The sequence below is a fragment of the Miniopterus schreibersii genome (genome assembly GCF_964146895.1).
Source record: "Miniopterus schreibersii genome assembly, chromosome: 1".
Lineage (NCBI taxonomy): Eukaryota > Metazoa > Chordata > Mammalia > Chiroptera > Miniopteridae > Miniopterus > Miniopterus schreibersii.
The window spans coordinates 136,044,752-136,070,907 of NC_138101.1; the positions used below are offsets into that span (position 1 = coordinate 136,044,752).

Genomic DNA, 26,156 nt, shown 5'->3' on the forward strand with positions numbered 1-26,156 from the left:
CTCACTTCCTTCATTCTGATGTTATCTTCCAATTTGCTTCATTTGGACATCTCTAGTTTTTCTGCTGGCACTAGTATTCCTCCCTTCCCTGGACATCTGTGGTTTATTGCCAACATCAGTGTTTCTCACAACTGCAATGAGAACTCGGCCAGAGAGGAGAGCATAGGGTTGATTATATACTTTGATTTGTTACAGAACATATAACTTTGATTAGTAGGTGGGAGATACTAAATCATGGTTACAACTTAACATCTTAGTACAAGCATAAGTTTTTTATGAGGAGGGAGGAGAGGGAAAGCCGAATGGAGATCAGGGGGAGGGGTTGTGGACATGCAGACAATGTCCTTGTTGGTCCTGATATGAATCTTTAAGGTCAGCATCCTTCAGTTGGCCATCTGGTTTTTGTCAGCTTAGCAAAATTCTGAGGTCAGACTGTTTCTTAGGTTTACACAGAAACTGAACTTGTTGAGTCTAGTAAAGTATACTTAAAAAAGAAATGTTTAAAATATAAACTCCAGTTTTGAGAGAAAAATTATGTTAAAATAACAAGCTGGGTTTAATATTTACTAAAATTAATATGGGTAGCTTTATATAAGTATAGTGTATTCATGTCCCGTTAGTTTTACATGCCAAATAAACAATTAAATTTCCCTGTAAGTTGCACTATTTTTCTTATGAATCTTCATAACATTTCACATTTGAAACTTATCAGATATAAATTAATCCCAGGCATTTTAAGGCTCTGTCACCAACATGTAGTTTTTGTTTTAGTCTAATGTTTGCCTTAAGGCTCTGCTATAAATTACAGGCCAGAATTTGTGGCTTCATCAAAGAAAGGCAGTCTCACAGCCTCATGAAAAAGGACTGTACCAGATACTTCAAACTATTAATGCTTTGAAGCACAGACTCTTAAGTACAGGCTTTGAGTTAACATCACTTAGATAACTTTCATACTCAGATAACCAGTGGACTAAGTCTAGATTTCCAGAATTCTTTTTAATAAAAAAATCAGATGGTTTCATGAAATGGCTCTCTCAAGATCCAGCGGAACAAGAATTAGCTATAAAGGACTAAATGATCTGAAAAGGAAAGTTCGTGGTTATTGGTTTGGAATGTTCTTTTAATGTTCTAGTTTAATGTTAATGTTGTTCAACATTCTATTCCAAATATATAAAGAAGGCTTTTTCCCCCCCTTAAACTCTGTAATTCATACCAAATTACTAGGCTCTGGTTTGTTTTTTTAAAAACTAAACTAAACATTTTTTCTCTTTTATTGAATTTATTGGGATAACATTGATTAATATAAAATTATATAGGTTTCAGGTGTACAATTCTATAATATTTTATAGTGTGTTTTATTGTGTGTTCACCGCCCCAAGTCAAGTCTCCTTCTATAACCGTTTACCCCTCCTTTACCCTCTTCTTCCTCCCCCTACCCCTCTTTCTGTCTGAGTGAAATAGACATTTTTAAATCATATCTGATTCTCACTGACCCACACATTCCCAGCCAAGAATTCAGAAATTCTTATCAAGTTTCCTTACTTGTTATCACAGTATAGTTATTTGCATAGGTTCAGTAAGAATTTGTCCTCATTTTTACCAGGATATAATGGAAAAATCAGTTTTGCAACCAAGGTCATGCCCAGAGTGTTATTTTTGAGAATGATGCTCATTTAATCCATTATAATGAACCAATTCCTACAAAGTCCTCTCAGAAAAACTTACCTAGGACCTGGCTTATAGCATCCCAGCTTTGCAGGAGGTAAGGAAGATCACTTCCTAGCAGGCCAGAAATTTTAAGAAATTGTGGGAATTTGGGGAAGAAAGGAATTTACCCAAATTTGTAGGTATTATGGGTGAAAGTAGGTGGAAAAGGTTTATTTTGCTTGGTTTCTGTATGTTCAAGATAGCAACTGACAGAGGCTTTGAAAAGGTCAACCTGAGATTCCTTAAGAAAACTTCCAGAAAGAAGTTAATTCTGTGGCCTTGTCAATAATATATGCCTCTATTTTCACAAAGGAGACTTAAGGAGGCCCATGTGGCAAATTAACACTCTTGCTGCAACTACAGTATATAAATAATCAGGCCACACAAACAGTATTGCTTTTTTGCTTTCCTACTGAACTAAGAGTTTCTTATCCTAGCTCTCTTCATTTCCTCAGTACCTAGCACAGTTTCTAGCATAAAGAATGTACTCAACATTATTTATTAGAAAAATAAATATCAGGCTAAGAAATTGTATTTGCACCTGGTTGTGACTGTAAGGGGGGGGGGGGGTGGAGCTAGGGAGGCAGAGTCAAGGGCTGAACACACTAAATTTGGTTTCCCCTGCTGGACTCCCAGCTTTAATTTTGGGGAGAGGCAGAAGCCATTAAAAATAAAGGTATAATTAGCTTTAAAAACACTCTAGGAATAAATGAATACATAAATAAAAATTAAAAGTAGGGAGGAGAAATTAAACAAGATGGGCAAAGTGTTAATTATTGTTGAAATTGGTGGGCATTTTGGGATTAATTATACTCTTCTCTACTTCGGTGTATGTTTGAAAATTTTCATAATAAAAAGTAAAAAAAAAAAATCATCTTAAAGGAGGAGGAAATTACAAAAAGGAAGTTTGTGGGCTTTGTGAGGAAAGAATTGAAGGATGAGTGAGTTCAGACCGTTTTTTTATTTTGGGGAGTTGGCACCCAGTAGTTCAAACCACTTCCTGACCCACCTCTGCTTTCCACTGCCCAGTTCTGAGAAGGAATTTATGAAACAGAGGAGGTTTCAAGGAAGAGTGAGCCCAGGGAGGGACGTGTTGTAAGTGACACTGTCTCAGACCCGGGTGGTGGCTAGCCTCACCCCACACAGCTGGTCCTGATGCTGAGTCCCATCAGGTCTGAGGCTGGGCGGCAGGCAGCTATTGCTGTGGACCAAGCGTGTGTGTATTGGGAGGATTTGACTCGACGTAACCCATAAAGATTTATTCAAGGGTCTTACATACCAGGAACACAACCAGGCAATACCCAGAGTGCTCTGATGAAGAACGAAGGGCTGAGAGTTTTTATAGTAAGAAGTTCACCCTTGAGAAGAATCAGTCCTGCGTTCTTAGCCTCCGGGTTGGTCCATGATTATAATCTTCCAGATGTCTGACGGTCTGGATAACCGATGTCAGGCGGTCCAGATGTATGAACATTCTCTCCCAAGTCTTTCAGGGGGTAATCAGAAGGCTGTCTAAGGACATATATATAACTGAGAAGTTCAAAAAGTTAAGTTCCCTGGCTAGAGCAAGAGTGAAATTGTTTCTTCAGGCCTAAGCCTATTCGATTTTAGTAATTTAGTAACTTGACAATAGTGACTCGCTTTATTCGTTCACCCTTTTCTGCCATGAGTAGAAAGGGAACGGAATTCTCTAAGGGCTGAGGAAGAGGCAGGAGAGGGGTGTAAGGATGGGGGGGGCATTAGTGCTAGAGACCAGGACAGAGACGCCAGGAAGGTGCCAAGTGCTGTGCTATTTGTCATTCTGTACCCCCAGACAGTAACTCTGAGGGAAATGACGAGCTAGTGGAGTCAGCCTGGCCCGAGGAGAGAGGGAGAGGAAGAGAGACTGGTGTTGCTCATTTGCGTTAGACTACAAATATACCTTCAGATTCTCTCCGGGGCCCCGTGGCTGCACCGAAGGCCAGCCTCATTGGTAAACACAGGACAAAAATCACCTAATGACATGATTCTTTAGGGTTTTCTCTATTACACTCCCAAAAATATTCTCTCCTACTGGCTATTCACACTGTGTGAGATTCCACCATTTGAGATACATTCCTTTAACATTCATCTTCTTCCCCTGACTTTTTTTTAAAAATGAAATACTCCCAAAATTGGTTTGGTTGTTCATTGGAGCAGCTGCTTCCCTTTGCTCACAACTGTGGCTCCCCCGTGGGCAGCAGGAGCAGCGCGGTGGATGAAAGGGCCTAAGACTTTGGGATTGGGTAAAAGAAAATGACCTGAACATTCAGTAAAATTCCCAAGATCATTGTAGCCAGTAAATGAACTCAGATCTGTCTGACTAAAACTATAGTTTTGGAAGCTGCAATGTAAATAGGAATAACTATGGAGATGTGGAGATAGACTGTCAGGGGAGCTCCAGTGGGGGATCCTTGGCAATCCCTGAGGTGCAGGATAGTCCTGGACACTGGGAGTGAGAAGGGAAGAACGCTGGCAAAGGAATGCCTGTGCATGTGTGCTTGTGTGTGCTTGTGTGTGTGTCTGCTGGAGTGGAAGATGACCATTTGTGAAATGGCTGACAGATAATAGTAACACAACTCTTTTAGAACAGCCCCAAAATACTGAAATAGTGAACTTCACAGAGAAAGGACCAAACTTTCAAACAGTTGTAACTATGTGACACTTCAACTTGAGAGAGTCCTCAAACAACTTTTAGTGAAACCACACTTAATTCAATTGTCAGAAACCTCTGAAGTCAAAAAATGAAACACCGGTTAAATTGGTGGCTTGTAATCTTTTAATCACCAAGGACACTTCTTACTATTAGGTCTCTGTGAGCTGCATTTGTTAAGTTATGATTATTTCTCTTGCTTGGGCTGAGAAGAGATAACAAAGGTATCCAGGAAGGGCTTCAGGAGGTGGAGACAGCACAGTTACCCAAGCCACGCAAGGTCCTGTTCTCAACTCAGGTCCACACTTTATTTTGTCTGTCCATCCTGACTCACAAAATTGACTCACACCAGTCAATTACAAAATGAACTGTAAACTTGTTTATGAAGAGATGTTTGCTTGGTGAGCAGGGCTGGTGAGTAATGTTTATTCAGGCCAGGATGAGAGTGGGGAAACATTTCAGACTCAGAATTAAGCACTGTAGCAGCATCTTACCCCTGAATAGTGGTGGTTTACAAGGAAGCAATTCCCAAAATTAGAATTTTCCTTTCTAATCTCTAAGCTCTCCAATCTCTTTCTTAAAATATATTAACATGCTTGTTGGTTTGTTTTCTTTCATACTCCACCTTGTTCCAAGATAGGATTAAAGGGAGCTTCCAAAACTATCTATTGTAAATGATAAATGAATCAAATTAAGGTAAGAGGAAAGAGTCAAGATACAATTTGATTGATTGTATTTTAGTTGTAAGGATGTTAAAATTGTTATACTTCCTATGCCTGCATTTTGGTCCTCAAAACTAGAATCTGTGGGTTCTTAGTTCCCCTCCTACTCTGGTGATAGATTAAGAGTTTGGGTGGCTTGATTTTACAAATGGTGACTACTGTTTACCAAATGCTGATCTGATCTGATTTAATTCTCAATACCAGAAATTTCAAATTTTGAGAAAATTTTGCTTTATACTTGTGAACCACCACAGTATAATTTTCCCATTTATATTAATTTTTAAAAACTTGTAAAAATGGGATAACTAGGGTTGCCACAGTGGGTTGATATGATTCAAAGAAACTTAGTTTTAGTTAGCAAGCTGTAGTCTTCTTCAGAGTAAATTTGTGGTTTGCATTAAAATTTCTGAAACATTAAAATTAGTTCACATACCTCCATGTTCACATTCTTACACAGGAACATTTATTGTTTATTTATTTATTTATTTATTTATTTATTTATTTATTTATCTATTTTAAAGTATATCTTTATTGATTTCAGAGAGAGGAAGGGAGAGGGAGAGAGAAACATCAATGATGAGGGTCATTGATCAGCTGCCTCCTGCACGCCCCCTGCTGGGGATCGAGCCCACAACCCAGGCATGTGCCCTGACCAGGAATCAAACCTCAATATCCTGGATCCTAGGTGGATGCTCAACCACTAAGCCACGCCTCACCCCGCTCATAGGAACATCTTGAAAGAATAGCCAACCACTGCCTCAAACAAAAATAAATAAATAAAGCTTATGTCAAGATTGTAGACATGAGTGCCCCTCAATTTGCAAATCATACATTTTCCTGCATAAAAATCATCCCATGGAAAAGGAATTAAGCTAAAATTCAAGGAAAAGAGGCTTGCTTTCTCTTCAGGAAGCTGTGTGTGGTGCTCTGGTCTGATAATGATGATGGGACATCTAGCAGTTCCAGGAGCAGAGGTTTATTCTGTGAGAAGCCCATGTACCCTGGAAAAGTCACCAGACGGACAAGCCAGTGCTATGGGCTTGATGCTCCCAAAGGCAGGTTACAGTCGAGAAAAGGAACCACTCACCAAGGAGAAACTCTGCCTTTCTGTACTGTGTTGAGATCAGAGACCAAGTTCACTTGGCTCAGCAGACCCTGGTGCAGAAGTTAGCATTTGCTGAAGCACAGGTGAGATTTATTAGCACACAACAAGATTTGGTGAAAGAGCGAGGAAAGGAAGGAAGGGGAGCAAGAAAAAGGGAGGGAGGGGTCCCCAAAAGAAGCTGGAGCCCACAGCCTGGAGGAGAGAAGTTGAGCTGAGCTCAGGAGAAAGGAAGAATCCTGGAGTCCGAGAGATGCCCCAGGTTCCCACGCTGTTGGCCAGTCTCTTTTTCACCTCCCCCGGTAAAAGTTGCTTTGGTCTAACTGGCCAACCAGATAAGTGATAGAAATTCTGCCTTCAAAAATGAGCAAGAGATGTAAGAAAAGGGAAAGCACTTGGAATTGGTAGTAAGACATATTGAAAAATAAGATATGCAGTGAAGACCTCACTGAATTAATGTTGATCTTCTTCAGTGAGGTAACAGTAGTGTTGCTCTGTAGGAAAATGTCCTTATTCTTAGAGATACGGGCCAATGCATTTCAAAGTGAATCGACATGATGTCTGTAACAACTGACTTTCAAACGGCTCGGGAAAACAAAAGGAAGTGTGCATGTGGCAAAATGTTAATAACTGATGACTCAGGTGGAAGATACATATACCAGTGTTCATCACACTATTCTTTCAACTTTTCTCTAGGCTTGAAGATTTTCAAATTAGAAAGTTTGGGACAAAGTGGAGATTAAAAATTTCCAAAAAATATATCAAATCCGTAGTAAGTACGCCAAATTGATAACAGTGAGGGGACAGAGGAGCTCTTTGTTTATTCTTTATATTGTCCAATTGTTCTACTTTAATATGTAAGTTTTATAATCACATAAACTTTTAAATATATGTGCCACCGCTGGGACCCTTCCTTCTGCCCTTGTAGCCTCTCTCACTGCAGCAAACACAGCCCCAGCAAAGCAAGCTCCCCACAAACCACATTTCTCAACAAGTGCTCCTATTCATATTACTAGCTCCATAACCCTCTCCCGACAAACACTTTCCTCATAAGCCACTGCCCACACAGAACATCCTCCCTCTAAATTACCTCCGGAACAAATGGCTTCTTTCACCATGGACTGAGCCTCCTTGCAAGGCTTCCACCCATAAACCCCCCCATCCCCAAAGTTCCTGTGTAAACCTTCCCCCTCCCATCCTCTTTGAGACTCAGGTCCCTTCCCTGGTGAATTCCTTCTGGTATGCTGCTGATGATTTTTCAATTGCTGAACTGAGGGTTGCCTTCCCTGCCTGATGAAGCAGTGAATTGCTTCCACTTTTGTCTGGGATCAGTCAGTTCCTTACTCTTCCTAACCTAGCTACCCTCCACCCTCCACTTCCACCCCAGGTTCCTACTCTAGCAGCCTGCGGCGGGTCTGCAGAAGTGGACATGCTTGGATATGCAATTATTGCAGCATTAAAGTACAGGTAAACATCCTGCCTTCCTTCTGTACAACCAGAGTGTTGAGAAACTGTACTATTGTTATTCAGGCTTTTGTAAACAACTCCTAATATTTCAAGAGACTTGAACAAAATTTTAGAGGTTGCAAGGTAAAAGATTTCCCTCAATAGATTTGCCAAATATTCATCTAGCCCCTGCTTCAACACTTCAAGAACATAACTCAACAATCCCTTTTTTGTGGAGCTCTTCCTAATATTTAGTGGAACCTGTCTCCCTGCTCTGGCAGGGAGTCAAGACTCATCCTAAGCCTTCAAAGTTGCATAGAATAAATTTGGTTCTCCTTTTACATCAACAATTCTTTCTTAAAATTTATTGATTGATTTGGGGGGAGGGAGAAAGGTTTGTTGCTCCACTTATCCATGCATTCATTGGTTGATTCTTGCATGTGTTCTGACTGGGGATCGAACCCGCAGCTTTTGCTTATCTGGACAACACTCTAACCAACTGAAGTACCCGGCCAGGGCTCAACAATTCTTTTAACATAATAGAATACAGTTCCTCATTACCTGGTCCATCTTCCATGTGCCACCAACCTTAACTTCCCTCAGACCTTTCATATTCAGCCTAAATATGTAATGTGCTTTGACACATTACTCACCCACATCACTCTCTATAAATTCAAGTCCTGAATCTGGGTCCTAGCTTAGCCATTCCTTTGCTTTGTGTGATGGTGAAAAAGTCAGGTAACCTTTCTCTATGCCTCCTTTTTTTCATCTGAAAAATGAAAATTAAAATAATATTAATGATACTTACTCAAGGGTCTCTATAAATATCAAAACTAAATGTAAAATCATTTGTAAACTGTAGTGCATTATGTACATGTTACATGCTGTGGTTCTTCACATAAAAGGGCCAGTGTCTTCCTCCCTCTCATCACAGATTAGGTCCTTCTCTACTTGGCTTTTTTTGGTTAAAACTTGGCCACACACTCTGCAATTCAGCATCAAAGACTCTTTTGAAATTATAGTGACAGTGATTATTCCCAGGGGAGTAATCACTATTTATTATACAGCCTCATTTTTTTAAATGTTTCAACATAATAGCTACACCTTTTCCCTGTACTAGCCATTCCTCCACACTCACAGCTTTATAATTGCTTCCTTCCTCCAGATCTCAAAGCCTAGCCACATTATACAAGTAGCCTTTGGAGTCTCTGAGTTAGACGTTAGCATTGAGGTTCTGGGAAGGAAAGAATGTATTCCCTCTAATATCTTTGAAGAGTATGTGACAGTCAATACCTCCTGCAGGGACCACCTTGCAGAGCAATCTCTCTGTCTCTTAGCTCTACTGCCCTCTAATGGACAGGTATCAAGTCAAAGCCAAGCTCCCAATGTGGACTCATTTCATTATCAAGGATTCCTATCCATCTTCTCTCATCCTTCATATCACACCCAAGTCCTGGTTGGTTCCTTCCCATTTTAAGATATTTTCCATCAAAAAATAAAAATAAAAGTCCCTTCCCTTGACCCCCACATCCTTCCTCCAGCCACCACTCCTTATATAGCAAACTTTCTCAATGGGGTTGTTTGTACATGCTGTCTGTTTCCTCATTTCTCACTTTTCTGGTGTTCACTCCAATCAAGGTGTAATCCTTTTTTAAAAAGTTTATCTTTATCATTGAAAGTATTACAGATGTCCCCCTTTCTCCTCCCATTGACCCCCTCCACCCCACTCCGTCCCTGTCCCCAGGCCTTCACCTCACTATTGTCTGTGTCCACGGGTTATACATATATGCACAGACGCTCTTTGGTTAACCTCTTCCCTCCCCCTCCTTGCCTCTGAGATTCATTGGTCTGTTGCATGCTCCCATGTCCAAGGTGTATCCTTGTTGCTCCATTGAGACTACTTGTCAAGATCAGCAGTGACCTTGACCACTCTCTTTACCTGCCCTTCAAGATATCCTACTTCCTGAGTTTTCCCCTACCCCACTAATGGGTCACTCACACTCCTTTGCCGGAGTCTTCTCTTCATCCTGATTTCTGTCCCTGTATGATATCATCCAGATCAGTTGCTTTAATGTCATCTATGTGCTAATGACTTCCAAATTTATATATCTAACTTAAAACTCTTCTCTTTGATTCTAGACTCATTTATCCAACTGCATACTCCACACAAGCACCTGAAGGTTGAGCCTTTCCAAACTTAACAGCTGTAAAAGAAAATTGCTCCCCTCTTAAAGATCTCATCTCAGGAAATGGCAACTCCATTCACCTGATACATCAGGCCAAAAACTTAGGAGATATTCTTGATTTCTCTCTTTTTCTCATTCCCTACTTCTAAGTCATGTCTGATATACCTTCAAAATATCTCCAGAATCTGACCTCTTCTTATCACCTCAGTCACCACCACTGGTCCAAGCTAAAGCAGCCTTCTGCCTGGTCTACCACAGTGGTCTCCTATTTGATCTCCCTACTTCCACTTTTGCTTCATACTGTTGATTTTCTACAAAGCATCCAGTGAGACTTTTTTAAAAAGGTCAGTCCATTTAAAAATCCTTTCAGTAACCTCTTTTCATGCTCAAAATCAAAATCAAACTTCTTACCATGACCTACAACACCTGACTACATCCCCAACTTTAACTCCCACAACTATCCCTGTTGTTCCCTCTACTCTGATAACATCGGTCTCCCTGTTCTTGCTAAATTGCTAAGTTCCCTCTGAACCTTTACACCAGCTCTACCTTCTGCTTGAACTCTCCTCCCTAATCACTGCGTTGCTCACTCCCTCCTTAATTCTGGCCTCTGTCCAAATGCCATCTCCGCAGGAAGGCCTTCCCTGAGCCAGCCTATTTGAAATTGCTCTCTCCTTTATTACCTTCTTTTTAATAGCTTTACTGAGGTATATTTTACATATCATAAAATTTACCCGTTTCAAACATACAATTCAATAATTTTTAGTAGCTTTACTCACTGTTGCAACCATTACCATAAATCAGTTCAGGAACATTTTCACCCCCTGCTCCCCCCACATAAGATCCCTTATGCCCATTTACACTAATCTCCATTTCTACCAAGCCCCAGGAAACAACTAATCTACTTTCTTTTTTTATAAACTTTCTTTTTCCTTGCCAGTATTTCTTTCTCTTTTTTTCTGTTACACACTTTATTTTATTTGTTCCCACTAGTCTACCCTCTATAAGTTTGCGTTTTCTGGACATTTCATGTAAATAGAATCATAGGATACTGTCCTTTGTATGTGAATTATTTTATTTAGCTTGTTTTTAGGGTTCATCCATGACATAGCATGTGTCAGTAGTTTGTTCCCCTATTTGCCGAGTAGTATTCCATGGTATGGATATACAATTTGGCTATCATTCACCAGTTGTTTCTGGTTTGGGATGTTGTGAGTAACGTTGTTGTGAACATTTGTGTGTCAGTCTTTGCGTGGATATGTTTTTATTTCTCTTGGGTAGATATCATAGAAGCATAATTGATAGGTTATGTGGTAGTTTTATCCTTAACTTTTTGAGAACCTGCCAAACTGTTTTCCAAAGTGGCTACATCAGTTTACATTCTCACCAGCAATGTGTGAGGGTTCTTGTTCCACTGTGTCCTTGACGTTTGGTAATGTCTGTCTTATCTGTCATAGACATTCCAGTGAGTGTGAATCTCATTGTAGTTTTAACTTGCCTTTTCTTCTTCTATTAAAGGGTTCTTTCTTTTTGTTTTTTAAATCCTCACCTGAGGATATTTTTTCCATTGCTTTGCAGAGAGAGTGGAAGGGAGGGAGAGAAGGAAAGAGAAAGAGAGAGAGAACCATCGATGTGAGAGAGACACATTGACTGGTTGCCTCCCGCATGCGCCCCAACTGGAGCCAGGGATCGAGCCTGCAACCGAGGTACCTGCCCTTGGCCAGATCGAACCCAGGACCCTTCGGGCTGACCCTCTAACCACTGAGCCAAGCCAGCTAGGACCTTCTATTATTTTCTATCCCTTTACTTTGATTAATTTTTCTTAATACTCATCATTACATTACTTTTTCATTTATATTTATTTGTAGTCTGACTCCCTCTATTTAATATAAGCCCCAGGAAGGCAGGAACACCGTCTGTTCTTCTCTGAAGAACATTTGTTAAATAAGTGGGATAAACATGCCCTCCTCATGTATTCATCTCTCTTTGCTCAGCAGCCTAAAAAGATACCTTCATAGGTGTCGTATGTGAAATATTAAAAAGCTTCAAGTACCCAGCCCAGGGTGGCTCAGCAGTTGAGCATCGACCCAGAATCCAGGAGATCACAGGTTCGGTTCCCGGTCAGGGCACATGCCCAGGTTGCGGCCCGATCCCCAGTCGGGGGCGTGCAGGAGGCAGCAGATCAATGACTCTCTCATCATTGATGTTTCTCTCTCTCTCTCCCTCTCCCTTCCTCTCTCTGAAATCAATAAAGATATATTTAAAAATATAAGAAAAAAGAAAAGCTTCAAGCTTCCTCAATGTTTCACAGAGAGACAGAGTTTGCAGGTCGATCATTTTGGGGTTTGCATTGTATATGTATATGCGCGCACACACACACACACACACACACACCTGCATTTCTACATAAGGCTTAATAGATCTGATTATCAAAAGGACAAAGTTCAAAATAAATGGAAAAAATGGACAAACATAAATAGCGACATAAAGTTGTCAAGTAAATGTTATGATTGTTTGAGTGCCCACTATATTAAAAAATGCCAATACTACACACAGACCGATGACAGCACCTGACACAGACATCACTTAAACAAATCGAGCAGGGTTATTTATCCAGAAAAGCACAGAATCAAGTCAGTTGACTCAAGAAGACAAACAAGTTTTCCAATTCAGACAGAAGTACAAACATCTTAACTCCAACACCTTCACCAGAAGAGTGCACTGTTACTGAAACCTCTAAGTGAGAGTCATACTAGACTGTGAAACGTAACTGTGTCTCTCAGTCTAGCCTAGTTGTGCTCATAAGCAAATGTGAACATGTCCAGGCCTTTCCTGGGGCAGAGGCACTTCATGTGTCTAAGGATTACAGAATATACAACACAGTTAGGTTCTCTAAGACATCTCTTGCAGACTCCCCAGGCCAGGATATTCTGGTCGGAGAGCATTCCTGAACCCAGTATTGTGGAAACATAACCAAGATCCATTTCCTAGATCCTTGGGAGTCCTGCTAATAAGCTCTCAGACCAGCCATCGAGCTGTCGAGCTGTCCTGAAGTGAAGAACCAGTAGATAGAAAATATTTTAAAATCTGGGCAGCTATAACGAATTTAAAAAATAGAAAAAAAGAAGACAAAAAATAAAGGAAAAATGGCAGAAAATATCCAAAATTACTCTTACCATAATTCCATCTCTATTTATTAAAAAAAAAAGTAGTTTCTATCCATTTGTGAAGGAGGAGGGGCAATGGGCAGAGTATGCATCCAAGGAAACCTAATAACTTCCTCCTGTCCCCCAAAATTCAGACACACACATAATCTTGTATTTCAGGGGCTTCACAGGAACCCTAACATCCTATCTATGGATATCCAGAGTGAGAACTTTCCCAGATCTAAAACAAGCATATCAAAAACAACCACTGTGCCAAATATCAACTTTGTCCCCTAATGGAAATTAAATCATTTTCGCACTTTGTTTGATGGAGTCAGTGGGGTGCTAACAGTGCGGTAACTGCATATTATTAGTTGGGGGGAGCAGTGGGGATTAATATTATGCACTGGCATTGACAGACAACCTTTGATGGTAAAAAGAACACTTGATAGAACTAGGACAGGTCAGGCTACGCATAAAGAAGTAGTATATTTCTACTAATCTTTTATTATAAAATTATAGCAGGAGCTCAGGCAGAAACAGTTCAAAATAAAATAGGAAAAGGAAAGACTAAGGCTGAAATCAAGTAGCTGACAAACAAAATGAAATTTTTAAAAAAACAACAAAAAAATGAATAACAGAAAATAAAAAAGAAAACAAGAAAATACAAAGAGACTGACAAGCGAGATAAAGTAAGCTTCCTGAAATAACAAACTCAGGACTGACGTGAAAGTGAAAACCTGATGGAAGAATGGGGCTTCTTTGACCTAAATACAAGAGAACAAAGGCAGAGTAATCCCAAACAACATCAAATCTAATTTAGACAAAAACTTAAAGTCTGGCAAAAAGATTAAGGACAGGATGTTTTTCATTTTTATTAAAATAGAAATGTACAACAACAGAAAAAGCAGGCAGGTAGCCAGTATTTGTTCAAAGGGTGTCCCTTAGAAACAAAAAAGTAATTATGAAAAGCAGAGTCCTATTTACCAAAAAAAAAAAAAAAAAGGAATGCAAATCTAAGCCAAATCAATTTAAGTAGAAGGCACTTCACAGAATGAATGGTTCTATTCTCCCCAGTTTCTGGCTTTAAAGGGGCAGCAAGCAATGCCACCTCTTTGTCTGTATCCCTATTAGTAATCAACAAACAAAGTGGGAAATGGCTAAAAAATTTTTAAACCATGTTCTTCCTTTGCTTCTAAAAAATTTGAGATAACAGACATGTGTCTTTGACAGCAGTGACCTAACTCAAGAAAGCACACTGATTTATTGATGTGAAAGACTTCCAAGATATATTAAGATAAAATAGCAAGATACAGAACAATACATATAACATGCTAACTTCTGTGTGTAATAATAAGAGGAGAAATAAATAAGAATACGTATTTTTACTTGTTTATACATTTATAAATCCTGGAAGAAGAACACCCAAGAAACTAATGAAAGTGGTTACCAGTGGGTGGGGCAGAAAGGGCAGATGGAGGACAGAATGAAGGTAAAACTTTTCGCTGCGTACATCTAACGTTCACGGCATACATTTACTGTTGCTTAGTTTTTTAACTATGTAATTACATCACCTATTCAAAATTTTAATCTAAAAAAAGAAAACTAATTTAACAAAAATGTATATTTTCATTTCTAATTCTTGCACTTTACCTTTACAGTTTATTTTTATTTTTTAATTTTTTAAAATTGATTTTCTAGAGAAAGGAAGGGAGAAACATCGATGATCAGCTGCCTCCTGCACACCCCCTACTGGGGATGGAGCCCACAACCTGGGGATGTGCCTGGCTGGGAATAGAACCGGCGACCTCTTGGTGCATGGGTCAGTGCTCAACCACTCAGCCACACTGGCTGGGCTACATTTTATTTTATAACAGCGTATTCTTTTTACTTTTTATTTTTATTTAATTTTTTAGAGAATATTTATGAGTTTATTTGAGCCAAACTGACAACATATGCAGGGAAGCAAGATCTCAAATGCTCCCAACAGCATATTCTTTTAAACACTACAAAAGACCTCAACCCGATTAAAAATGATATACTTAACACCACCAATTATGCTATCCTATACAGCTTTCTTGGGGTGAAAATAATTCTACCATAAAAACAAGCCTTCCTGCTTCTAGTTAAGCTTCAATTCATCAAAATACTACCCTGGGATTTTCACCTGTCAGTCCTAAGTTTAAAAGCTTTCAGTGACTGGTCATCTTGCCTCAAGAATCAAGTTCTTACTCTTCGGCCTGGAATCAGAGCCCTAAACAATGTAGTCCCTCTCCACCTTATCTCCCACTGCTCCCATTAATGATTTCTTCGATTTAACCATTTCAGCCTGTTAAACGGTTAAACATTCCTGAATTCACCTGCATGTAATGCCTTCTGCCAGTCCTCTTTACCTCTCTTTCCTGTAAGACCTAACTCAGGTCTCAACAATCCTTTTCCCACTCCCCATCCCCAGTGTTGGTTCTCTCCTCTGAATTCCTGTAGCAAAAGCCATCATTGACACATAGCACGTGCTACTTTTCACACATTATTGCATTCCTTTTTCAAAAAGTTAGTCCTTTCTCACTCATAGTTCAGTGGTGGAAGCCAATTCTAAACAATGACAATGTAACATATGAAATGACTACAAGTAGACACAGAGGGCGTAACTAATTCAGGCTTGTTTTTCCTTTTTTATACATATATCCTGTTTCCCATCTAGGCTGCAAGCACTTTCTTATGATCAATTTATAGTATGGTTTTTAGGATAATGTTCTATTCAAAATACATGATTAATAAGCATTACTGGTGTCGATAAAGATGACCATGGCAGGTTCAGGGAAGAAAGCCTAACTTGATGAAGGGTGTGTTTTGACACCTATCATGAGATTCAGGACAAACAAGCCATTTGGCGTCATTCTGAAGGCCCCTCTGGAGAAGTCTCATCATCAGTTTTTTTAAGAACAACCCTTTAGGTGGCCCTCCCAGACCTACCTCCCCTGACTTTATGGTCTTACTCTCTCGGTTACCTAAATTGATACATTCAATTTGGGCTGGTTTATTTGAAACTTTGAAATTGAAGACATTTGATCTTTTTTAAAGTGGTGTATCCACATAATGCAATATTGTTTGGTCATAAAAAGGAAATATGGATGCATGCTACAATTTGGATGAGCCTTGAAATCATTATGCTCAGTTAAAGAAGCCAGGCACAAAAACCCGTAAGATTCCATAGAGTTCAATCTATAAGGACAGAAAGTAGATTAGTGGTTCTTTGGGCTAGGGAGATGGGGGGTGCTGAATGATAGCTAAAAGATACACGATTTCCTTTGGATGAAAATATTCTAAAGTTGACTCCCACTGCTGCCATTAATGATTTCTTCAATTTAACCATTTCAATCTGATTAAGCATGGTGGTGATCTCACTTATCTCTGAATATACTAAAAATCATTGATCTGTATACTTTAAAAGGGTGAATTTTAGTGTATATGAATCACATCTCAGTAAAGCTATTTTAAAATAGGAATTTGAAGACATTTCATTTTCATATTCTCTCTCCTCAACCCATACCCCCTCAAACCTAAAATTCTAATGAATTAACTTTGAATTAATACATATTACCTATAATTGATTATCACTTGCCTGCAGCTACTTTCCTTGCCACACCTTTTAGCTTGTATTATAAAGAATGCACAATATTGTTTTGGTCACTTTCAGGGTATATTTAATGCCCTAACATGAATATAGTAATGTATACACTTGATGTATGTATATACATATAAAGTAGGTGAGTCCTACTTTTTATACTGTAAGTTAGAACTAAGAATTCGACTTTTGAATTAGGACATCAAATGCATAATTTTCTTCTTGAATCTAATATTCTGTCATGAAACACAACACCCTCTACTAAATCTGAAAAGCTAGAAATGCCCTTAAATATTCCACTCATCTCTCATACTTTTCAAGTGGCACTATTCTGGTTTCTGGCCTATCTTGCCGAGAGGCAGATCAGCAGTAAGAAAGCAAAGTCCCAGCCCCAGCCAGGTGGCTCAGTTGAGTGTCATCCTGTACAACAAAAGGGTTGGGGTTCCATTCCCTGTCAGGGCACATACCTAGGCTGCAGGTTCGATTCCCCAGTCAGGGTGTGTAGTCGGAGACAACAGATTTGATGTTTCTCTCTCTCACATCGATGTTTCTCTGTTTTTCTCTTTCTCTCTCTCTCAAATAAATAAACATATCTTTTGGTGAGGATTAAAGAAAATATTGTTTTTTAAGAAAGATCCAAGCACCAAATGCAGCCCTCCTCTGACCTCCAATTACCTGTCTGCCCACATCTCACCAGAGCCCCTCATGGCCTCTGTTCCAGTCACACCTGCTGTACAATGACCCACGAACATGCCCAATACTTTTCAGAGCCCTGTGCTTTTCTCACCCTGATGGGAAATCCTCTTCCTGTCTTCCACCCTTGGAGATTAAGCTCAAAGTTTTCTATGAAAATTTCCCTAAACAACCTATGCTCATGGTCCAATGTATACAATCTGTCCATCCTTTGGGCTCCCATCACATGTGACTTGTACCTATTTTATACCATCTTATATGAACAGTTAATGGTTTTTCAAACTTATCTTTCTTAAGATTGTAGCGCACTATGAAAAAGAAAGAAATCTTATCATTTGCAACATGGATGGACATAGAGGGTATCCGGCTCAGTGAAATAAGTCAGAGGAAGCCAAGTACCATGATTTCACTTATATGTGGATTCTAAAGAGCAAAATAAACGAACAAACAAAACAAAAACAGACTCATTGATACAGAGAACAGACTGATGGTTGCTGGCGGGGAGGGGGCAACTGGGTGAAAAAGGTGATGGGATTAAGAAGTAAAAATTGGTAGTTACAAAATAGTCACAAGGATATAAAGTACAGCATAGGGAATACAGTCAATAATATCAGAATAACTATGTATGGTGCCAGGTGGGTACTTGAATTATCAGGGGGGAGGGGGGAACCACTTTGAAAAGTCTGTGGTTGTCTGGCCACTGTGCTGTACACCTGAAACTAAAATAAAATAGTGTTGGATGTGGACTGTAATTGAAGAATACAATTTTTTAAAAAGACTGTTAGGCACTTGAGGAAAGACCATTTTTACATTCTTAATTTAACATTATTTGAAAGAGTTTTCAAAAGCTTTCTGTCCAAAATGCTTCTTCCATATTATATTACTAACTGAAATGTCACCATTAAAGGCTCATCCAGCACTATCCTTTCTCAAAAGGCAAATAAGCCTGGCGTGTAGTGTGGTTTTCAAACATGCCGGCCAGCTGAATGCAAGTTGATAAACACAAACAGGGCAATGAGCCAGAAAAGGGCCACGCCTGGCTGCTGGGTCACAGGGAAGTTCTCGCCAAGCAAAAATGAAGACAAAGACCAGAGCCCAGAGTGTTAGCAATAGGAGCAAAGGAAGTGCTCAAAGAGAAATTGAGTATGAGCCAACTCAAGCTGCCTGGGGTTGACAAAAGTCTAATCATCAGTGAAGTGTCTGGCAGCAGAAAAAGGGGTATGTGTCACTGCACTGTCAGAATGGGGCGAAGAGTACAGTTGCTACTGATTATGAAAGAGGTTAAGAGTAGTGGAGAGAAGCAAATACAATCAAGAGGAAATATAATTAGGCCTTAACAAGGAACTGGCAACAATGGAACAGCAGGAATGGAAGTGGAAATCGGTAAACTAATTCAGATATTCATGAGTGTAGACAGGAAAACAATCAGAAGGCATGGGACAGATGCAAGACCGGCCTGAGAGAAGTGGCTATTATATGCCATAAGTTAGCCCTTCCTTATCATCAGCTAACATCTTTCTCTATTTTCATCATCTTGTCTTTTCTTCACCCTTTCCTGAATTTACAGACCACATCATCTCGGTTCTTAGCTACTTGTCTGAGAAGCATAGTCACACAACACGTGGTTGCACAGTCTTTTATGCCAGCCTTGGCCTGTGCCCCAGCCTTATCCCAAATTGCACAAAAATGAAGAAATTATTTCATCTTTCTCTTTATTCTTAAAATATGATAGTATTAAAGTCCAAGAGGTATTGATTGGGTTGGTCCTTGTGTGGTCTCCAGTATTCTGTGGGAGGTAGAACTGAGTCCCCAGAAATGTGAAAGCATAATCTCAGAAAGCTAGCAGCAGCTAATACAATGTCAAATTCAGTAGCCCTGGGAACATTCATTGATATGTTATAGGGCTGGGCTTGGGTTCCAGCTCCTGGGAAATAATGGGAGTGGAAACTGTTTTGAGAAGACAGTTGAGCAAAAGAGCACTAGGCACCAGAAGGGTCTGGTGGGAGAAGTGGGGAAAGTGAAGGATAGGGATCTTCCTCTCCTTTCTGCTACTATATAAGGCCAGGGGCATGTCACCCCAGTAAGGATCCAAAGTAGGTAGCAGCTACTTGGGTCCCATAAGAGAGAGGCCAGACCACTCTGGGGCTGGTTAACTGGCATGGTCAGGCAGTGGAATGCTAGCCATAAGAACAGAGACAAACTGTTCCAATTTCTGTGCAGCTTGTTTCCCAGTATTTAGAACTTCCTCATGGTTGGCTTTCTCCAGGTTTTCATAATCCAGGATGGCCTTGTTAGTGATAAGGGAGAAGCCAAAGACTCGAAGTCCACAGTGCCTTGCAACTATAACTTCTGGTACTGTGCTCATGCCTGATAGAGAGAAAGGAAAGCCAAGTGTTAGGATCCTCAAATGACTCTTTCTTCACCCTTTAACCTAATCTGTAACAGTCTGTGGTAATTTTGAAGTCAGTTCTAATGATGCAGCTCCATCTTCCAGCCAGAGGTACATTTGTTAGAATAATCCTTAGAAGCAGTTAATCAAATCAAGGATAGGTCATTAGCATTACAGCGGTTAAAGCCCTTGATGCTGAGTGGGGAGGTTTGATGCTACAACACACCAAACCTCACCACCTTAATCTTTCTAGAAATCACTTTGTAGAAATTCAGTCTTCCTTAAGTTAGATTTTCTATCGGGTCTCTAATATTTTACTCCTTCCCATCTCTATTTTACCAGATCCTTCCCTCTTCAAGCCTCTAGCCAAGTACCCCTTCTCACCAACAGCATCAGCACCCATCTTCTGCAGCATACGACACTCTGCCACAGTCTCAAAGTTGGGGCCTGTCACCATAACGTAGGTGCCTTCCTGTAGCTCTCTCTGCTCCCCCATTTGTTTCCAGGTACTGTGAGCCTTCTGCCTCATCTCCCGGTCATAGGCATCAGACATGGCAGGAAAACGAATTCCAAACCTAGGGCACAGGTTGGATTATCTCAGATTAATGGAATACAATGAGCATTCTCCTCACTTCCAGACAAGTCCTTAAACCCTCCCATCTATAAACAAGAAAGCAATTTAAGTACCTTTCCTCATTGAGCCCTACGAGAGGGTTCTGACCACAGAGACCAGGTAGGTTGATGTGATCACGGATCAGCATGATATCTCCAACCTCATACTTGGGGTTGAGCCCTCCAGCTGCATTGGTGACAACTAGGGTGCTCACACCCAGAAGGTGGAAAACCCTCACTGGGAATGTCACCTTAGAAACAAAAGATAAAAGATCAGAAAGTGTTCTTTAAAAGTTCACCAATCCACTATTCAGATATGCGTGCTCTATATACATCATGAAAGGAGGGAACCAAAATTCTACCTAGCCCAGGTAGTTAGGCAATAAAGTGGGACAGAGAGCTCTCTCCCCTTTCTTCCAGAGCCAACCAGACTTATGCCCCCAATTTACCTTCCAAAGTGGGTAGCCTTCATACATGTGGAACCTGCCCTGCATCATCACACAGGCTCTGCCATTCAGGAACCCAAACACCAGTCGACCAGCATGGCCTGGCACTAAATACAAAGAAAGAAAGGGAAATGAATGGGATGATGTTTTCATACAACACATATCCACTGAGCACCTTCTGTGAGCCAACTCACTGACCTTGACATGTGAAGATATAATTAAGCAAGACAAGATGTTACTATCTTCACGTTCAGAAATTTGACGTCTGGTGGAGACCAAAATTAATCATAAACTTACAAATAAGTATATAAAGACATCCTAAGATTAGAACTGGGGGTAAGGATGTTCAATGTGAACATATATCAAGGAAGGGGGGAAAAAATGTTTTGTTTTGTTTTCTTAAGAAATTTCAAAAGAACAAGAAAGCCATACAGTAAGAGAATGAAAGTAAGCAAAAAAATAGAATAAGAGGGTAATAAGGAATGTAATAATTATAAACCACTTTTCCCAAATTTCCAAAGTTCTTAAAATATGTGTTCCTATTCATTACCCAAACTAAACTAAATGCATATTTACCCCTGATAGGGAGCTCATGGTATATTCTGCTTCCTAAAGAGGCTACTGAATAAGGGTAAGGGGCTTCGACCCATACAAGTCTTCTGCATTAGGACCCCCAAACTGTCCTGTGGGAATACATGCCCACAGTGGGGTACACAGGGGCATGGGAATGCACAAGTAACCCCCACACAGATGGAATAACCACTATTATCATTTTCCTCATCTGGCATGTCTCCTCTAATGGACATGGCCAACTTATCCTTTAAGGAATGGATGGTTTGGGAGAGGAAGAGTTGAGAGATATTCAGAAATAGAATTTATTTATTTTTAATTACCAGTAATAGAACATAGGTGAGAGTTAGGAAAACTCAAGTGGAGTATAACTAAGTTGATAAAGTTTAAAAAAATCAATCCCCTTATCACTTAGTACAATGCCCTTCTCACTGCAGGTAGGAGTGGCAGGTGGAGTCAACGTTAGTCACTGCTGTCTCCCTTACAAAATTTTGCTCTCCATCTCTCTTTTTAGTATTTCCTTCTCCAACCTCCATTCCCACCTTTCTGCTCTGGTCTCCCAGTCTTGCGCCAAAGGGTTTGAAAAATAACTGAAAAATCTGTTAAAAGTTGCCCCACCAGGATGGCTCAGTGGTTGAATGTTAACCCATGAACCAAGAGGTCACCAAATCGATTCCTGCTCAGGGCACATGCCCTGGTTGAAGGCTTGATCCCCAGTAAGGAGCACTCTGTGCAGGAGGCAGCTGATCGATGTTTCTGTCTCTCTATCCCTCTCTCTTCCCCTCTCTCTAAAATCAATAAAAACATATATATATTTAAAATCTGTTAAAAGCCATAACTCTCCAGAGGAAAGAGGAAGGAAGCTAGAAATCCAAAGAAGTATTACATTAACCAAGGGAAGTTAATTGTCTGAAAAATTAATAAGTAAACCAAATAAGCTACCCTTGTACTTCACTTGGAACTTGCCCCTATTTTACGTGGCCCTTTTCTAAGCCTTAGCTGTAGAGCTTTCCAGCTGCTATTAGGATGCTGGGTATCAGGTCCCTCTGTGCATAGGGGTTATCTGCCCTTTCCCCCCTCAAAAGGGCAAGTGTGTTAGGTTCTGTGTGTTCATGGATCATTTGCATATTTGTTTGCAAGAACATGGTAGTTTGTGTGTTCATTTGTTGTTTTGCACTAGTGTATGTCTTATCCTAGGACTGAAACTAGAGCTGGGGAGATTAGAAATGGCCTAAGGACATAGGACAGGGGAGGCCCAGCTTTGTCATGGGAAGTTCCAGGAAAGGCTTTTTCCATTTAAGCTGAAGAGTGATAGATTAGATAGGCATGTATGTGGTGAACAGGGTGTGTATAGGGGAGGTGTTGTAGAGCTTTAAGGAGTGTTGAGTCATTAAAGCATAGGAAATATATCATCATATAGTACCACTGATACACACATACCCTATTATGAAAGTCCTAGGGGAAATTCATTCTAAAGTCATTCTGATTCATGGTGGTTTATTTCCCACTCTTACAACAGTTGTCTTTAGCCCAGTGCTATAGAGGATAACCAGGTCTATCCCTGGCCAATTTGCTCAGTGGTTAGAGCACCATCCTGTGGACTGAAGGATCCTGGATTTGACTCTGGCCAAGAGCACATGCCTAGGTTGTAGGCTCGATCCCTGGCCCTGGTAGGGGTGCATGTGGGAGGCAACCAATCGAGATGTCTCACATCGATGTTTCTCCCCCCGCCCCACTCTCTCTGAAAAGCAATGGAAAAAATGCCCATGGGTGAGGATTTAAAAAACACACAAAAAACCTGGGGCATAGGAGGATAGCCCTCCCTTCAGAATCCCATCAATATCCCTCAGTCCCATCCCTCTCTCCTCCTTGCCTTACCTGTACTTTCAGGAAAATTTGGTATCTCACTGTAGTTAAAGATCTGGGTCTGAGTTAATTTATCAGTCAGGCCTCCTAAGCCAGAACCACAGATCACTGCCACTTGAGGTCGATGCTTGGTGTGGGACTGAAGCCATTCTGCAGTGTGTCGATAATCTTCATATGTGAATCTAGAAAAAAAGAAAAATCAAGGTGAGTTTTGCTCCCATACCAAGGGCATCAGAGATTAATGGCCTTTACTGCAGAAAGGCTGGCAGGTATACCGAGGTGGCAGGGGACACAGAAGGAAGGCAAAGAGCTGCCCCAGAGTGGAGGCTCCTCTCTCTCAGGAAAGGCCACACTAAGCTCACCCACCCGCCTACTCCCCTTTCTGAATCAGACCCACTGAAAGTCTGATATGAAATTCATTCCAAAGCCTGACAAAATATCATGTTTCCACCACCAGCCCCAACTCAAGTTTTGCTACCACTGTCAGGTTTAATATCTCTCCTTATGACAAAGATTTAGAGAGGAAGGGATCACAGAGTCTACAGAAGTACAATTAAAATAATCAAATGAAGGAGGGTAAAGGGCCCCACCTCTGTTATAGGCACAGCTTGAAAATTAATTAAAACCTTGTTGCCAATAAGCTCCAAAGACCTATGACTCCATAAATCATGGTTTGGGTCCACAGCTCTTGAATCTTTCTTCCACTTTCCTTTGCTGTGTTCTTCTCCCTGCCTTCTCCCTTTTTCCCTTCTCTTCACCAAGGTTCTTTGCCCTTCAGAGACCTAAGGACAAAAACTTACCCAGAACCCATATATCAGCACCCCCCCACCCCCCCAAAAAAAAATCAACCTAGAATTTTTCTCCCAAGTCCAGTCCAATTCTCACACCCATCTGGAAAGACCAAAGATTGAAGAAAGGAAAAAAGTCGAACTGAGGTACAACAGAGCTGAACACAACTAATGGAGCCTCTAGAGGAAATCCTATCCTTTGAAAGCAGAGCCTTTGAAACCAAGATGCCCACAATACACCAGGCTATCCTCAGGAAAGCAGCTGGGTAAGGGGCAGGGGTGAGGGCAATAGAGCTGGGGCCACAGGATGATGGAGAACAGAAGCAATAAAATGGTATAAAGTTCATCAAATAGCAACCCCAAGAGATGCAAAGGAAATGGAAGAAGTGTGAAGCCCTGAACACCTAGCACATTTAGCCACAGCCTATAGGACTTCCTCATTGGCCCTCAGTCCCCCAAGAACACCCTGGATTCCTGGACATCCAGAAGCCTGTGACCCCTAATGCTGGAGACTTTGGCTGAGATTTCCAGGACCAAAGCAGAGAAAAGGGTTTTCAACGGGGAGGGGGAGGGCAGGGACTGTTGCTCAGTTCACTAAATAAGGATTTCCTTTTCTCCTTGGAGACTCCATCCTCAATTTAAGTGAACCTCCAGTTTGGAGGGAATGGATCCGTGGGTGAGGGACGTGAGCGGTCTCTCCTCTGAAGGAGGGGCTCTAGATAGGGCACAAAAAGTACCTTGTGCCTTTACCTAGACTCCAGAATGGCAATCTGGGAAGAGCACATGCGGTGTGTGTGTTGGGGGGGTGCATTCCTCCCTCTACACTTACACCCCAAACACACACACACACACACACACACACACACACGCACGCACGCACACGCACACACACCCTCTTTCCACCTTTCCGAGTAGACCGCACTTGCTAGCCGGTCCCTTCCTGCTCCGGCTGCCCCACCTCAGCGCGATGCCCACGTGCGCCCCCGCGGGGGGAGCCGCCCCGCCGCTCTGCCGCTTTGTCCCTGTCACGCGGCTCGGTGCCAGGCCTCTGCATCTCCAGGGCGCTCGCTCCCTCTCCCGGCCACCTCGGGGCCCAGAGCGCTAAGTTTCCAGGTCTCGGTGACAGCCATTTCCCCTCCCCAGGTGCCTTCGGGCTGTCTCGGGCCTGGCGCCCTCCTCACCGCCTCTCCATGGTCCCGCCGGGCGCTCCCGGGGAGTGCGCCCCTCTCCGCGGGCTCCGGCTCCGCCGAGCTGGGCAGCTCGCTCCGGCCCTCGCAGTCAGAGCGCGGCGAGGGGGCAGCCGGCTTATATCGCCAGCCCGGGAACGCCCAGCCAATGGCAGCCAAGCACGAGGGCGGGCCCATCTCCATGGTGACACACCCGGATTCAATCGCCACAGGCTGAGCTGTCAACCTGAGGTTTTTCCCCGGTGCTGGACCCTTTCTCGGGCCTCGCGCACCACCTCCAGCATTTCATCCCTGCACCTATTTCGGTCCGCAGGGCCCAGGTTTCCCGCAAGAAGGAAACTGTGCGGGAAGAAGGCTAGAAGCCAGGAGGAGAAGCACCCCCCACCCCCCACCCCCCGGCACATACACAACCTCCACCCTTCGCCCATGAACCTGCAACCCTATTCGGGGTGGTGCTGCAGCACACCGTGAGAGATTAAAAAGAGAAAAATTTAAACATTAGATCGTGCAACCCCAGAAGAAAATTAAGTGAGCCGAGTTGTGTCTGAGTTGCTGCTTCCTGGACAAGGGAAACTGGGTCGACCTTTGCAACATTGCTGACCTGGAGGTTACAGGATTTGGGAAAATAGATTAGGGGTCTAAATCTAGGCCCAGGTGGGGAGAAGATAAAAGTTCTAAGGGAAAGAATTCCTGGATTCTCAACATAGACAAAGGGTGGGATGAGATGGGAAAATAGACAATACCTTATTTACACAATCCTGGATCCAAGCAATACACATAGCTAGAGAAGGACTCCTGTAACAAAACTACCCAATATAACATCCTTGTAAGGATTCAGCTATTTCCTCTCCGCACTTTTACAATTTTAACCAGCCTCACATAAAACCGCAAATCAATGGCCCTTGCTTAGCTATATCTATTTTCCACCTGTGTCCATTCACCTAAAGTCTAATTGTTCCTGCTTGCCATTTTTCCCATCACCATGGTCCAAGCCACTGTTTCC

General features: G+C 41.5%; 1 protein-coding gene across 1 annotated transcript; it reads right to left on the reverse strand.

Annotated features, from left to right (window-relative positions):
• Positions 1-18,990: 18,990 nt before the first annotated feature.
• Positions 18,991-25,286, reverse strand: PNP (purine nucleoside phosphorylase). Its single transcript, XM_081148338.1, has 6 exons — positions 25,148-25,286; positions 23,191-23,360; positions 20,746-20,849; positions 20,372-20,547; positions 20,069-20,259; positions 18,991-19,662 (listed from the first exon to the last, which is right to left on the reverse strand). Exons 1-6 carry the CDS (start codon positions 25,156-25,158, stop codon positions 19,445-19,447), a joined length of 870 nt encoding a protein of 289 aa, XP_081004464.1. The 5' UTR covers positions 25,159-25,286; the 3' UTR covers positions 18,991-19,444.
• Positions 25,287-26,156: the final 870 nt, after the last annotated feature.